We start from the raw sequence: 16,111 nt of genomic DNA on the forward strand, positions 1-16,111 counted from the left end.
CGTTTACCTTTAACACTCTAATGGAGGCGCACAATCGTTACGTTAATCGAACAGGGTCAACTTTTACTAATCGCACTAACCAAAATGCCTTTTTTTAGTTTCCCGACTTCAAGTGTTTTATTCACATCTAACTCGACCCGACTCAAAATAATTTGTGCAGATTCTTCCTAGCTTTTCTTTTGGCGCCACTAGCTTATTTTTATTTGCTTCTACCCAACTTTCACTTTTTTTCGTTCTTCTGAGCTCAAACATGCGTGCTTACTTGCTTTCGTGGACGGATTAACAAGTGTCCAACGGTGGTCGAGATCATCCCACGTGGTTTCTAGGCGAGCAGCAGTATCAGTGGCAGGTCGTATGCGCTGGGTGGCGGCACCGCGGCCGATGTTGACGACGGCCAAGAATTCGTCGGGGTAAATGCGTCCCCGGAACACTGTCGGTGGAGAACCAGCGGCTTGCCAGACAGCACGACCACAATCCACCCTCGAGTTTCAGCCTAGACTAGCACCCACGTTGAATTGGTGGGTGAACCTATTCAACGTGTTCACATTAGTTGGTTTTCACTTACTTCGACAACTTTTATCCTTACCTGAATCAGCACAAATTTCAAAATAATTTTCTAAAACTTTAACTATATAGTTTTTCCGAACGCGTACTGCAAAGTTAAAAAACTAGTTAAAACACATCTTGGTCCTAAATGTTTCAAACACTCACAATCCAATTTCGAATTAAATATTCACTCGCGTATCAACTTAAATATCAAATTAACTTATTCAAATTAAATGATTCACACTGCTCGATAAAGTTTAACTTAACTCGAGTACGGTCTCCACCAAAGTGAACGAGTCGATCACGCTTTCCACCTCACAAGCGATCGAAAGGTGTTAGCGTGCTGTGCTCTGATTGGTCGTTTTCTATTTACTTGCTCCCGCTACCTACTACTCAATCAGTTATATAGGAAATTTCTGGAAGTTTCCCGAATGATGTCATAACGTCGGTACAACGTGGCAGAAATCCCCCTCAATTTATACCATCCAGTAACACTGTGTATTCTGTCTTATCTAACGTTTTACTATTCCTCGCTAGGTGTCGCTTTATCTTATATGCAACGATGCAAGTCGTGCCCACACAACGTTTCATTCGAAAATTTTCTAACTTATCATTTGCTAACTCGAACTTGCACCTAAATTTCAACGTACATAAACACATGTAACAAGGTATATTGTTACAAAGCACAGAATTGAATAGTAGGTTTACTAGAAATGTCAACGTCTATTGCAAAACTGCCATATTTTAGATCTCGTATAGGTCACCTACTTCAGTGATAAAGCTACTGAATTTTCAAATTACATTAACAATTCAATGTGATTGATTGGATCAATTCATAAGTTGCGGAAACGTCAACGCCAAAGGTAACTACGAGACAAAACACGGGCATCTGAGTTTCAGTAAGAATGGGAATGCTCAGGCTGCAAAACCGTTTGCTTTGGCTGCTGAGCCTTTTCGGTGTCCTGCTCTTTCCAAACCTGTTGGCCAAGGGACAGACGCGATACTGGTATTATACCTGCCATGTGATTATAGTGCAAACTATTTTCATTTCGATTGGTGTAATGATAATCAATATGCCGTGGGTATTGAATTTCGCTCCCACTTTGGACAAAACATCGACATTTGTGCTTATTGTCGCTTACTGTCACTGGCATATCATTATAACTTCGATTGCCTTGCACAGTGCCTTGAACAAAAAGAAGTTAGTAGCTTTTTTCGAGATTTTTGAAAATGTTGAACGCGAAAGCGAGCCATACTCGTCTTGGTTTTCATTGTTGTTTGATATCGCAATTAGTGTAACGATAGGAGCACGAATAGTTTATATATTCTGGACACCCTTTTATCACTCCATTGGTTTAATAACCGGGATCAAGGATGCTGTGTTGGTGGTGATATTTGATTTATATAATATTCACGTAATAAGCCTTGTTTGGAGTGTCAGAAAACATTGTCGTTGTTTGAATAATCGACTGAGTGATGTCTTAAGATTTGGCAGCTATGAGCAGATCGTCGATACGTTGAAAGCCAGTGACTTAATTTATTCACTACTGCAAGCTTTCAATAACTATTATGGGCAATTTTTCCTAAAAATGTGTATGACAGCGTTTGTTAGGTGTTGTTTGGCGTTTTATTTTCTCTTTTTGGCCTCCAAAGACTTGGCCATTGTTATCGAAGTTTTGAAAGCTTTGTGCTTGTACACTTGGTGGCACTGCACAATCATATTCATACTCTTTAGCATTTGCAACAGTGCAACAACGGCGGTATGTGTTTAATGGTCATGAAAGGTGTAGGTAGATAAAAATATGCATTACTATTCCAGGTCAATGAAACTGTCCTATGCATGCGATTTTTTCAAGACTGTAACATTGTCGACAGTAAAATAACACGTCAAATAAATCGGTGCCTGTTAAAAAATCTCCATAAAAAGATGGCGTTTCGTGCTGTTGGATTTTTCGATGTCAATAGGAGAACTATTCATATGGTAAACATTGTCGCTTATTCATTTTAATTTATTAAACATATTAAGTTACCTAAAAATCAGAAACGATAAAAAAAATTTGAAAAATTTGAGTGGAATTCAATCGTTATGGCCATTTGCACAACTAAAGGGAAACCAGGATGGCTAAGTCCCGCTCCCTTCGTAGAACTTTACTTGCTTTACTTTTTCGGCAACAATCCGCTTATCAAATCTGGGCCGAATTTAGGAGTCTTCTCCTCGCTTCTCGGTCTCGGGTTGCCACTCTAGAACTGCCCCAAATACCCACTGTTCTAGCATCTTCGTCAACAGCGCACATCCAACGGCGGTCCCTGCTGGATTCTCTGCTGAATAATATTTTCGCCATTGTAACCTGCCGTGTTTTAGTCGCTTCACAATATCCGCATCTTTGTAAACTTTGTATATTTCATGATTCATGCGCTTGCGCCACGCTCCTTCGTCTAATATATGCCGTCAAGAATTGATCGAAGGATCTTACGCTCAAAACGAAAAGATCTCATCGGACCACCTCCACCGGGTACCACCGGGAAAATTAGCATCTAATAGAGCACGAATTTCGTGTGGATTTGCAGGCTACATACTGGCTACGTAATCCATAGAAGGCTCTATTGGTAGCCGCTATCCACCTTTTCTCGGCTCACATTGTTGTCACATGTCACTAACTTAACAAGATAAACAAATTCGTCGACTATTTCAAAAGTATCTCCATCAGCATCGCAGTTTTAATACCCGAAGAACTACCACGGTCTCTACGAGCCATCATGTACTTTGTTTTGGTAAAATTTATGATAAGTCCTATCCTCACAGTTTACTCCTTAAGATGCATGTAAGCCTTTTCTACAGCTTTACGAAGATATCGATATCGTTCGTAAACCCTAAGAGCATGGGAGATTTCATGATGTCTGCCCTTAGAATAGCACTTTGAGCACCTCAACAGCAATGTTGAGCAGCAAATTCGATAGCCCACCCCAAACAACAATTTGGGTTTTATTACACTCTTATGATGGCATTGCAGACTAAAATTAGACATGAAGATCGCCATACGAGTACAATTAAACTCACATTGTTGCTTGGGATCATCTTGCTTCAAACCATCTAACGTTACAAACCAGTCTGATATTTCACCCACCATTCTGGCGTTTGATTTTGAACGATCAAGGATACCATATATTAACCTAAACAGTTATTTTGGAAAACTATATTCAAGCATGATCCCCAACAGCTATATTTCGTTTAACCGAATCGTACGCCTCCTTAAAGTCTATAAATAAACGATGTTTCTGCGAGTTGAATTTCCGGAATTTATCGAGGATTTGTCGCTAGGTCGCATTGGTATTTGCCAACAATGGTTTCCTACAACGCCCTCAGGCTATGCTGAAGAATTTAATATGCGCAATTGAGGAGAGTAATGCCATGATAATTACCCAAGAAACATTTTTGTTGTATAATATTAATAGCTAATCAAACACTTGTTCCATTGGTTTTAGCTGTACAATAGTTGAATAAGCTACTCTTAAACAAAATTGTTTGATGGGTACTGCATTGGAATGGACGACCCTTTTTGTAAATACGGCGTATGAGACCTTCTAACCAGTCCGTAGGTAGTTCCTCCTCATTCCATACCATTACTATAACCGTCCTTTCCAGCTGCTTTGCAATTTTTCAGGTTTCTAGCTGCTTTTCTAACTTTGTTCTATGTTAGTGGATACACAGGTGGTTCATCATCCTCCATTGCTATTCTTTTTCTGTTGACAGGTCCATCTTGTTCACTATTCAACAGTACATCGAAATGTTGTTGTCAACGCCTGGCCACCTCTGATCTTTCGGTAATTAGGTTCCTCTACTTGTCTTTACACATCCAGGGGTGGACTGGCCCACCGGGCAACCGGGCAAATGCCCAGTGGGCCCCTGTAAAAATTTCGTCGTTACACAAAATGAGATCTTCCAAAATTTTTATTGCAGTGAAACGCTTTCTACGACTCACGAATGTTCAATTGCTGGGGCCCCATGATTTATGAAATCAACCGATTTGATGAGTGAAAATTCAACTTCAAATGGAACTGTTGGGGCCCCGACCTTTAAACCAAAATTTCTATTTCAATTAAACTTTTTCTGCGACTTACGAAAGTTCAATTGCTGGGGCCCCATGATTCATGAAATCATTTAAGTAGAGCTGTTGGGGTCTAAGCTCCGAAAATATTACCAGCTTCAGTTCTGAGTATTTAAAAATAGAATTAGTATTTCATCCGCAGTCATTTGACTACTCATAAATATTGAACTGTCGGTTCCATACTTAGTTTACTTCAGTGGCGACGGTCCGTTATCGATCCTGTGCCGAGTGAATTATGGTCCTCCTGTACTCAATCCTAGGCTATCTTTCTTCAAACCCCTCGAACACCAACTGAACGTGCATCATCCTCGATAGGGCACATCTATCAGTGCGATGTCTACTCCGAAGTCTACGGCCTCTTCTTGATTCTCTGCTTAAAATAATTTTGGCTACTCTTTCGTCGAGCATTCTAGCCACGTGACCAGCCCAGCCCAGACTACCACACTATACTATCTTCATTATAACAGCATAGGTATTTGCATTTTTAATAGAGCTCGTGGTTCATGCGTCTGCGCTACACTCCATTTTGGATTTTGCAAAATTTTACGCTAAAACCCCAAGCATTCGTCGATCAGTTTCTTTTAGCGTCCATGATTCATGTCCGTAAAAAGCCACCGAGAGGATTAGTGTTCTCTAGAGCGTCAGTTTTATGCGAATTTGCAAGCTACAGGACTTCAGCTACAAAATGTAATACCTGCATAAAGGCCAATTCGCAGCTGCAATTATTAGTCGTTTTATTTTGCGACTTACATCGTCACATGTCACGAGCATACCAAAATATATTCAGTTCCTCTTCGGCACCAACACCATTTGGATTTCCACGCCATGTACTTCGTTTTGGCGGTGTTAATGGCATTGGCGTAGCTATAGGGGGTGCCTGGGGTACCAGGCCCCCTCCAGAAATTTTTCTCATTGGAATTGGAAACCGGGAAAAAACTCAGTGTATATGTTCCCGCTGTGTAGATATTTTCTTTTTTACTAGGCATCGCAAAAGTGTAGTTGTCATCGTCGTCAGTAGCTTAGTAGCCACCCCGGTTCATGCTGTTTCAAGCGTTCTTCTCCATTCAACTGCATATTGAGCCACTCGTTGCAAATTTCCCACTCACAGAAGTCGCAAATCACTTTCGACCTGGTCGAGCCATCACGTTGAGCCTTCCTGTTCCTGATGCTGGTACAGTTGTTAAAGAGAACTATTTTCGTTGCACTGTAGCCTACTGACTTTCGCCAGATGACGATGGCAATCTCTCCAAACAGTGCTTGTAGCTCATGATTCATACGTCTCCGTTACTCTCCGCTTTCAGTTTGTACTCCGCCAAATATCATCCGCAGTATCTTCCGCTCGAAAATCGCGTATGGCTAGCGATTTGCGGAGGGCTAAGGAAGCCTAATTTCCCGCTTGAATGCGCAACTAGATCTTCTTACTAGTGTTGTTGTCCGTGTGCACCAGCAATACCAAATACACGAACCCGTCTGCCACTTCTACTTCGTCGCCATCAAAAGTTAGCGTCCGCGAGACGCACGCGTTTGTTTCCTTTGAGTATTTGGTCTTGGCCGTATTTATGTTTAGAACACTTGTCCTAGATTCCGATTTCGTCGGATCACCCCTTCAAGTGCAATGTTGAATAGCATGCAAAATAAGCCGTCACTTTGTTCCAACTTTCGCCGCGTCCCAAAGTAACTCGAAAGTATCCCCGAGATGCACACGAAACACAACACTCTCTCCAATGTAGCTCTGCTCGGTTGCGTCAGTTTATTCAGAAAACCGTTTTCGTGCATTATCTGCCATAGCTGGTCTCAACCGACTGTATCGTATGTTGCTTTGAAATCAATAAAGATGTGATGCGCGGACAGGTTGTACTCACGACATATCTAGTAATTCCGCGTATCCTCATCAAGCCCGCCTGGTATTTCCCTACCCTGACAGCCAGAGTAACAAGATCATAATCAAAATTCAAATTTTTGGAAGGCACCCTCTAGGCCCCCTCCAGGGAAAGTTCCTAGCTACGCCAATGGTTAATGGTAAATCCCAATTTCTCAATAAATGACCTAAAGGCTTCTTTCCCTGCTTTACTTTTTATTTCGGTGATATCGACGTCATCCGCAAAATCGGAAAGCACGTGAGGTCTCATCTGCTATTCTGACTCATAATTTTTACTCATCCAGCGTCACACGAACCAACGTAACTAGTTCTATGGGAAAACCATGTCCTAGCGTTAACTGTCACTGCTCATTTCGTTTGACTGAATCGTATGCCGCCTTGAAATTCATAAAAATATGATGAGTCTGCAAGTTGTACTCCCGGAACTCGTCAGTTACTAGACGCAGGGGAAATATCTGATCCATCGTGAAGCGACCCTCATGAAAACCAGCTTGGTACTCGCCGACGAAGAACTCCACTAACGGCCTCAGTCTAAAACACAGGATAGGGAGAGCAGTTATCACCTATGGCAAAATTCTTGCACCTGACCATTTCGTAGAAACTCCGTTTGTCGTTGCAGGCGAACCTCTCCTCTGGACTAGCGGGCGCGTGCTCTTCGTACTGGCGTTTTTAGACGGTGAGTTCTTTTTCCCGCAGCTCTACCAAGACGAACCAAAAAGATTCGCGCAGAGTCTCTGGGATTCCTCATATTGGAATCGTGTGAAGAAATTCTGCACAGGATTCGTACAGCATATCTTGCTTATAAAAGCAGGATTCTTATAGGAGAATCCAAGAGTTGAATCTCAGGGATAGCTATAACTCGGCACGGGAATCGTTTGCACTATGACCTGTTCTGTTCTGACGTGTAGACGCAGTAAGCTACTCATATATATTGAACTGTTGACATCCTATCATTTATAAAATCAGCTTATTTGATACTTGCAATTTTGCATGTAATTAACCCTATAACTTAAAATCTGCAGAAATATAAATGGATGATAGGTGAGGAAAACGTTGCATTGCTAGCAAAGATGCACAGTGGCACTCATCAGAATGTGGAAAGTGCTCTTCCGGGTTCGCTGAAGGACAGTCATTAAAGAATCAAATATTCACGCTGCGGCAGATCCTCCAAAAAGTCCATGAATACAGAATTCAACGCACAATTATTTCATTGATTTCAAAGTTGCATATGATACCATCGACCGGAAAATCAGGGCCATTCTAACCTCGCAGGGGACTTTATCAACGTGATGGTCCCTCATGTGGGCTGTTCAACTTGCCGCTACAGGCTGTTATGAAAGGAGCAACACACAGGCACAATCTTCAGCCAATCTAGTTAGTTTGTCTGCTTTGCCAATGAAATGGATTGTTACGTTGAGCTGATCGCCGCAATTCAAATTGTTTGCTTCTTGTGATCGGCGGTTCACAAGAAGCATGAAATGGATATTGTCGATAGAACAACATCTGTGGTGGTGACTGAACAAACTAAAGCTCAAAGCAGCGAAGATGAAGAAAAATGCGTCAAAACTAAAGTACCGTGAACCGCTAATATGACGCACACGCTAGAAGCTGGTGACTCGGTCCTAATAACGACTGAGTTTGTTTTGTTTCGAGCATCGAACCGCTATGCTGCCCGCTCTCCCGGTACTCGACGGTACTCGAGTCGAATTGCACGACATGCCTTACAAAATAAAGCCTATATTCATTCGATTTACTGTCCTTGTAACGCAGATGTCTTTTGAGTAGATGTCGTTTTTTGTGTTAATTTACTATCATGAGAATATTGCAAACTTATTGCAAACTGGGGTCCCTAATCACAAAGGCCCGGTGGGCCCTTTGGCTCCCAGTCCACCCCTGCACATAACAGGAGTTGGCACGGTTCGGTTCCAGATTCCGTCGATCCTTTTCGAAGCAATTCTCCGCCTCCCCAGTGCTTGGCGACAAACATTTTTGTTGAATAACAGCTTGTCAAACGCTTGTTACTTAGTAATTGGCTGTACAATGGTTGAACAAGCTACGACGCGATGGTGAAGTCTCTTTTCGGTATCTCTCTGTACTCTGGAGTACTACAGTTGCAGCCAATATGTGACTCCTGGTTCGATTCTGCTCGTCAGTCACCCGTTGGCATTCTGTGTCAAACCAGTTACTAGCAGTGGCTGCAACAGTCCAATACATCTCGCACTGTAGTACCGATTGCATCGCGGATATACTTGCACTGCTCGTTTAGGTTCCTTCAACTTGTAGGAACCGAGAGTACTTTTGCTGCAAAGTACTCCTTCCGCTGATAACCGCCGAATGTTCGGTCGTATCTTGCTCGTTGGTCTCGATTTGAATACTTTGGACAACCGGGCGCGACTCTTGCCTACTACGAGACAGTAGTCCAAGTCGATGTTTGGTTTCCAGAAGGATCTGAAAAGTACCGGCCATCATCCAGGACGTGGTCGATCTGAAAGCAGGCCTCTCGATTAGGGTGTTTCAAGGTATGCTTCCGACAGTTTCGTCGTGCAAAATAGGTTCTATAGATCTTCTCCTCTGTTGGGTACTCTTGCCACTGCGTCCATTATTTTGAACTATTGTGGTATGCCCCGTTTTATTGTTTTACTATACGCTTCACACTTACCTATCACTTATTGAGGAAGTGACTGGCTGGTAGCTGGAGCGAGACTTGTGCCACTCAGGGATGACTAGGTTTATGAACCTAGTACCCTGATCGGTGACGCCAACCAGATCTCCCCTTTTTGAGATACTTCAGTCTGCGTACTATTTGTGCTCCACGATTGCAGAGCAAGGATTCCGAGGTTAAATATCATCTAGTACGAAGCTGAGATTCCGAAGATGATATTTACTCGGACAATATCCTGTCGCAAGACCGGTAAGCTTGCTGAGATCTCTCTTATTGAGACTCAGCAACTTTTGAGTTACCTAGGGGTGGATACTCGACGTTATATATTTATTTAGATTGTTTGAGCGATTGTACAGCCATTCTACTGGCCATAACTGTTCGACTCTCCTTTTGTTTCAGCCCACCCTCCAGCACAAAGTCAGAGATCAGGCAGAGCGAATCTCGACCCGTGAGTAGAAAGTTTTGGAGCAAATTACTGTGGAGGGCGCCCTGGTACTCTACCGGCTCCGTTTCGGCAAGAGAATTTATAGGGTTTGTCGTTCGTCGGTGCGTACATAGTTATCAGGTTGTAGTTAAAGAATTTGCCCTTAATCCTCAACACTCACAGATGGTCATTAATGAGCCTCCACCTGATGGCACGCTTCATTTGTATTCCTTGTAATACCAATCCGACTTTCTCTTTTTCGTTCAACTTTAGCGCTCAACCCAGAAATTTCCTGAATTCTTGTTTTTGAAAGATAATAACTCTTGAACGCATGGTCAGAATGTTGGTAAAAATGTTATAAAATCTGTCCTGAACACATATTTCGTATTGTTCGTTCAAAACAAACTTTGTATGTGCCTCTCTGAAGCTCCGAAAGCGAAGGCCCGTTAGAGGCCTAATAACCGTTCTTTTCCATTTTTAGGTTCTTAGCTCCGTGATAACGTATTTCGTTATATTAATACAATTCCAACAACTGGATTCCGCATGAATAAAATAGTAAAGACCGTCTGGAATCAAATGGCATCACAAGGAAAGATTCAACAATATTTACCCATTCAACCGATCATCGTCAAACTTTCAGTAAATAAAATAAAACATAGAGTTAAACTTTTTCCATGTTTGTTTTATTCAACTTCACTGCCATATCCAAATGCACGAACTTCCCGCTTAACACTGCTCATAAACATCTTGGTCAACGTTTTTCATGTAGAAATCCATTTTTTCTTCATATCTTTCTCCGATTTCACTTTTTTAATTTCCGAAGCGCTTAGCTCATGGCTAGTCCAGTTATTTTCAATTGGTCGCAGTTCCCAGGCGTTCTTTCGGGGGCTTGAGATCCTTAATCAACAAATTTGATCTCCGTAGCCAGTGTTACGAAGCCCGCATTCGTGTGGTCTGATTTTCTCAAACGTGCGTTCAGGATAACCTAGACATTATACTCACCTTTATCAAAATTATCAATGGGTCCCGTTCCGTTCAGATATTTTACTTCGATCAGAAGCAAACTGTATGATAACACACGTCGATCGGAATTTAGAATATACTTTCTTATCGGAACAGGTCCGAGCGGAATACAGAGTCGAGGTGACTGATCTGGCAGGACAAAAAGATAGAAAATTGTGAAACAACGAAGAGCATGTTTGGTCACGCATTTGCCTCTTCTTCGTTTTATCAGATAACGCGCACGTTCGCAAACAAGCCTCATCTTTGGACGAGACCGCCTGCTAGACGCATCAAACAGCATTATAGATTATGATGTTTATATTCGAATTAACAAAAGGAAATATTGACTGCTCAGCCTAGCACTACCGGCTGCGTTTTCCAAGCGCACTATTACTCATCGAAATTTTCGATTTTGACCTTACAAACACATTTCAGTATAAGACAATAAATATTTATATTCTATAATAAACGTTCGTATATTTATAGCCATTGAGTCTGTATGACTTTATCCAAGGCGGAAATAAATAAGAATATTGAACTATCAAATTACTATAACCGATAATTATTTGTCAGTCAGGCTGAACCTCAATATCGAGAGTCTATTTTGGTTTGAGATGAACTGCCGAATTTCACAGTTCTGGCGTCGCTCTCCAAAAATTGAAAAAATATTAGAGATTCGTTTCTACCGGACATGCTTCTACCAATGTTTACCCATTTGAATTTCGGAAAGCTATTTCTGGCAAATAGCCTGAGCAAAGTGAAGCAACTACTTATGCAACAATCATAGAATACTTTATTCGGTGACTATAATCCCGGGGTTGTGCAATTATCTTTAGAAAACTATAAAAACTTCGTGGTGCTTTAATCTAAATTTTGAATGTTAACATATACACATATTCTTACATAGATTTTCAATTAGAACTAACGTCCAGAATGGAAAAGGGAAGCATTAGGCTACACAATAGTTATAAAACAATTACAGGGCACCGACTCACGTTAGGTTGATTTCAGTTTTGTTCGACTTACTGTTTTGTTGCAAATTTTGATCAATCGATTGGTCTCTGGTTTCTAACTCAACGGTGGACGGTTCGTTAAGGTCAAACAGGTCCAGTACACCGTCTTTGGAAGTGAGCGCTACTAGGTAACTATGCTCTTCATGCGGTTCTAGAGAGAAAAACGGTGCATCACCACCGTCGTTTTGCGCGGAAACAACGGAACTGTTGGGAAGAAAGCTGCTATACTTGGAAGCGTTGCGCTCGTGCAGCGATTGAGCACTTTGATCCCATTCCAATTGTCCGCGTTCTGCTACTGCATCGATTTGCTGTTCTATTCGATCAAGATCAGCATCGCACTGTTTGATTGCACTTTTTCTGCCCCGTTCAACGTCTTCGGTTTGTCTTGCCGGTCGCCTTTTCTGTTTCCGGAAAATGTTCGCTCTACGAATCGGTCGAGTAAAGCACTTTCCGTGTGGTTCTCGAAGCAGCATCCCATCCAGCGGTAGACCTTCGGTGGAAACAATTCCCAAAGTCTTTGCACTTCTCTCTTTAACTGCTGGCGGTTCAAGGCGACTGGAATGAGGTTTCAGTACCACGTTGATGACACCATCACCGAATGCGTTTGTCAGATCCTCACTGGTAACATACGCGAACGAGGCGGTCGAATCATCGGCTTTGGTGTTTTCGGTGCTTTGGCGTATGAGTTCCAGTTGGCGATCGAGCATCTCTTCGTAACCCTGGAGTGAGCTTCGTTCATGCTTAAGAACTCTTGTGCGACGAGCCACGTCGCGGGGATCCGGAGCAATAGAGTCACCGCTAAAAATTAAAAAAGCTCAATTATAAGATCATAAGAAAACTTTCGCTGTCACATTCGATTATTGCAGTGTTTTAATTTTTTTTTCATTATTTTAAAAAGTCAACTTTAAAAATTTTCTTGTCACGAAACGAACAGAATTCTATGCTAAGCGCGCAATTTTCTCCGATGATTATTTCTACGAGCGCCATTTTTATCAATTTGAAATGCAACCTTGCGCGCCCCGCCTACCACTCTCACATCGCCTTTCACACTCATGTGAGTATGTACATATTTATATGAAATCGACACGATTTCGTCGGTCGGCGGGACTACTTACCGCCACTTGACGCTGTTTTTGCCGAATTTTTCGATTAAACCGATTCCCTCCAGTACGTTGGTTACGTCGTAGATCCGACGTTTTTGGCGAACTTTCAATACCTTGGTGGCCTGCAACGTAGATGCAAAAACTTGCAGTAGAAAAATAAAAGCAAACAAGGCGACTCTGTATTCGTCGCGCAAATGGTTGAAAAAATACCTCGCTAAGATTCAGAATGCCTTTGGGGGCCTTCTTTAGCAAGTTGACCACATTAACGGTCATGACGGACAGTGATTTTTCCAGCCGTTTCGCTCCCGGATCGACCTCGTCCTCGACCTGATGTTGGGACTGGCGCTTTTTGCTGCCGCCCGCCGACGTAGTTTGCACCTCCATCGTCACTTCAATTGCACTCGCACTCACGCGCTTTAAACTATTAACAAACGACAAAAATCGAAACGCTGGCACTTGCAATCATTTCCAGAGAACTCAGTGACTTTTCCAAAAACACTTTCCACTAGCGGAACCGGCAGAATTTGGCCATTCGCGCCGCAAGATCAGAAAATTTACACCGATTGATACGATAGGGGAAAGAATTCCGCCATTAGATGCATACTGTGACACGGACACCGCATCTACAAAACAGAGCGAGAACTTGAAATGTCAGCTTCGAGAGATTTGGGTTTGTGTATTCGCTAAAAACTCGAGGTAGAGATGTCCGACAATCGATGAGTGAGGCTTTCGATTAGAAAGCAATTAAAATAAAAGAATTTTTGAAAACTTCTCGTCTCGGTTTCCCGTTGTTCTATTCAACGTATCTGAACGTTACTAATTATTTTAATTTAGTTATTAATTGCCCTATAATACTGATAATACTACTGTAAAATTCACTGCACTATGCAGATGTTCAAACAAGTGGGCAATCAAGTTGAGTTCACGTTCGTCGATTTCTCAGAAGAATGGAACACCACTAACTGGCAACAGTGATTCACTTTTCTCCGAGGGGTGCACAATGTTTTTTTTTCACATATTGGAATTGAAGTTGTACGACCGGTCTTAATTTTTCTTTTTATTTCATTCCTCCCAAGCTTGGCATAAGACTAAATTCGAATAGCAAAATCCCAAGTATATCCTTTGAATGGCACAAATGACAAGTACGATCAAAATCTTTGTTTGAAAGATTAAACTCATATGTGGTTTGATAGTATGGACCACGCCTTATTCGATCCATCCATTAGGTAGGATGACGCACTGAAGATGTAGGTAAAATTATAACAAATACTAATTACTGCCTGAACCATCTGCAGACTGCAGGATATCTGAATGGCCTAAGAAATATCAGAATTATGACGGTTGTTAACCTCATTTGATGATGAATTTGAAATACTAGGTAATAATCGTATGTACTACCCCAATAAATTAAATTCAATTTTGTTCAACGTTCTTTTAGTCAATTTCCGAATAATAATTCTAACACAGATTAGCTACATCGTAAAAAATAGCCAAAGCTACCGCCTACTTTTTATTCTTGAATTTTCCTTTTCCTTTATTTTTCCCACCCTGCTTAATTCTTTTGCGGGCTCCACTGAACTGCTCCGTATCATCGTCGTCCGAATCGTTGCCTCGCCCGCCGGGGCCTTTCCGTTTGCTGCCCTTTCGTTCCTCGATATCCTTCAGCTCAAGCCGTGCGGTACGCTGAGCTTCGCTGACCCTCTCCTGCAGGGCCATCACTTCGTCTTCCTCGCATTTGAAAAGCGGCAACTTTTTGCCCAGCAAATGTTCGATCCGTTGGTACAACTCTACGTCGTACTGCGTTACGAATGTTACAGCTTTACCAGCTCGACCGGCACGAGCCGTTCGTCCAACCCGATGAATGTAGTCCTTGCTGTGTGTCGGAATGTCAAAATTAAGCACAACATCTACATGCGGTATGTCCAGACCACGAGAAGCGACATCAGTTGAAATGAGAATTTGGCGGTTTTTGCCCTTAAACTTGTTCAGCGCTGCAAGGCGATTATTCTGTGACATTTGACCATGTAATGGAACAGCACCTAGTCCAAGAGCACGAAGCATAAGCGCCGTTCGAACGGTGTTATTACAGGTGCTGCAGAATATCATAAAACTGTTACCAGCAAGCTCATTTAAAATGTGAACCAGATAGACGTCCTTATACTTTGCCGGTATAAACACATAATATTGTAACAATTTCTCCACTGTTTGATATTTGCTGGAAACTTCAACCTTCACTGGATCTTTCAGCGAGGCTCGTTCCAACTTTTTCACCTTTTTCGTCATCGTCGCACTGAACAAAAATGTTCTTCTCTCCCGTGGCATGACCTTCAATATCTTATCTAGCTCGACTTCAAAATCCAAGTTCAAAATACGATCCGCTTCGTCCATAACTAAATATTTAACCGCTTTCAGATTGAATCCCTTGGTGTTCTCCAAATGATCCACCAAACGACCCGGCGTAGCGATAATAATGTGCGGTTTACGGGCTAGCTGCAAGGCTTGCGAGACCATATCCATACCTCCAACGACAACACAGCACTTTACTCCGATCGATACCCCGAGAGCTTCAAACTGTTCGGATATTTGATACGCCAGCTCTCTGGTTGGTGTCAAAACGACCGCAAAATAACGCTGCGGATTGTCCAGTAGAGCTTGTAGAATCGGCAATGCAAAGGCGCCTGTCTTACCGGAACCGGTTTCAGCCAAGCCGATGATGTCTTTTCCCTGCAGTGCCAGTGGAATCGATTCCCGCTGAATTTTGGATGGTGCTTTCCATTTTAGCGCTCGGCACGCCTCGCAAAGCGTATCAATTAGACCCTTAAATTAAACTGATGTCTATTTATTGCCTCTTTTCCAATAAGATGATTATACATACCATGTCTTCCCAGGATTTTGTCTCTGAGTCTGGATCATCTTCGCCATTAGCTTGGTCGGATTTCTCGTTATCACTTTCAGACTGCTCGTCACTGAGGGCATCCTGCTGCTGTTCTGAATCAGAACCACTGCCATTGGCTTGGTGTTCTAAATCGGTGAGGTCCTCTTCTTCACTACCGGAAGAATACATTTTACACTATATTTGAAAAAAGAAAACTTCGATGTCACCGTACGAAATAACGTGAATTTCTTCAGCAAAACGTGTTTGTGTTATGAATGAATGACAAATGACTTCGTTTGCCAAAGGGACGAAATCAGGGATTACCGATTTTGACAATTATAAACAGCCTACACGTTCAACCTCGGTTACTCAAAATTGAGTAAAGAACTACTCAGTTTCGGAAAAACCGTGGGTACGCAAAAATGAGTAATGAGTAAAAGCAGTAAATCAGTCGTTTATTAGCATCCCTGGCGTCTTATACCGTGGACCCCCGTTCGTTTG

The 16,111-nt window shown here is 42.2% G+C and overlaps 3 protein-coding genes across 3 annotated transcripts; 1 reads left to right on the forward strand and 2 right to left on the reverse strand.

Annotated features, from left to right (window-relative positions):
• Positions 1–1,451: 1,451 nt before the first annotated feature.
• On the forward strand, positions 1,452–10,164 carry LOC128740453 (putative gustatory receptor 2a). Its single transcript, XM_053835994.1, has 4 exons — positions 1,452–1,747; positions 2,042–2,306; positions 2,366–2,527; positions 10,099–10,164. The coding sequence occupies exons 1-4, from the start codon at positions 1,452–1,454 to the stop codon at positions 10,162–10,164; spliced, it is 789 nt and encodes a 262-aa protein (XP_053691969.1).
• Positions 10,165–11,421: 1,257 nt separating this feature from the next.
• LOC128743363 (transcription factor E2F5) lies at positions 11,422–13,309 on the reverse strand. Its single transcript, XM_053839919.1, has 3 exons — positions 12,946–13,309; positions 12,748–12,857; positions 11,422–12,430 (listed from the first exon to the last, which is right to left on the reverse strand). Exons 1-3 carry the CDS (start codon positions 13,117–13,119, stop codon positions 11,611–11,613), a joined length of 1,104 nt encoding a protein of 367 aa, XP_053695894.1. The 5' UTR covers positions 13,120–13,309; the 3' UTR covers positions 11,422–11,610.
• A 928-nt stretch (positions 13,310–14,237) lies between these two features.
• On the reverse strand, positions 14,238–15,831 carry LOC128743362 (probable ATP-dependent RNA helicase DDX47). Its single transcript, XM_053839918.1, has 2 exons — positions 15,611–15,831; positions 14,238–15,552 (listed from the first exon to the last, which is right to left on the reverse strand). The coding sequence occupies exons 1-2, from the start codon at positions 15,797–15,799 to the stop codon at positions 14,239–14,241; spliced, it is 1,503 nt and encodes a 500-aa protein (XP_053695893.1). The 5' UTR covers positions 15,800–15,831; the 3' UTR covers position 14,238.
• Positions 15,832–16,111: the final 280 nt, after the last annotated feature.

This window comes from Sabethes cyaneus, chromosome 3 (genome assembly GCF_943734655.1).
Source record: "Sabethes cyaneus chromosome 3, idSabCyanKW18_F2, whole genome shotgun sequence".
In the NCBI taxonomy this organism is placed as follows: domain Eukaryota; kingdom Metazoa; phylum Arthropoda; class Insecta; order Diptera; family Culicidae; genus Sabethes; species Sabethes cyaneus.

What these genes read in the sequence shown, in the direction of transcription:
- LOC128740453 (XM_053835994.1), top strand. Translation starts at nt 1,452, where the DNA reads ATGGGAATGCTCAGGCTGCAAAACCGTTTGCTTTGGCTGCTGAGCCTT. An exon ending in AGTGCCTTGAACAAAAAGAA is followed by an intron (nt 1,748 to 2,041) that starts GTTAGTAGCTTT and finishes AAGATTTGGCAG; the next exon opens with CTATGAGCAGATCGTCGATA. An exon ending in GCAACAGTGCAACAACGGCG is followed by an intron (nt 2,307 to 2,365) that starts GTATGTGTTTAA and finishes TTACTATTCCAG; the next exon opens with GTCAATGAAACTGTCCTATG.
- LOC128743363 (XM_053839919.1), bottom strand. Translation starts at nt 13,119, where the DNA reads ATGGAGGTGCAAACTACGTCGGCGGGCGGCAGCAAAAAGCGCCAGTCC. An exon ending in GCATTCTGAATCTTAGCGAG is followed by an intron (nt 12,858 to 12,945) that starts GTATTTTTTCAA and finishes TCTACGTTGCAG; the next exon opens with GCCACCAAGGTATTGAAAGT. An exon ending in AAAAACAGCGTCAAGTGGCG is followed by an intron (nt 12,431 to 12,747) that starts GTAAGTAGTCCC and finishes TTTAATTTTTAG; the next exon opens with CGGTGACTCTATTGCTCCGG.
- LOC128743362 (XM_053839918.1), bottom strand. Translation starts at nt 15,799, where the DNA reads ATGTATTCTTCCGGTAGTGAAGAAGAGGACCTCACCGATTTAGAACAC. An exon ending in CAAAATCCTGGGAAGACATG is followed by an intron (nt 15,553 to 15,610) that starts GTATGTATAATC and finishes GTTTAATTTAAG; the next exon opens with GGTCTAATTGATACGCTTTG.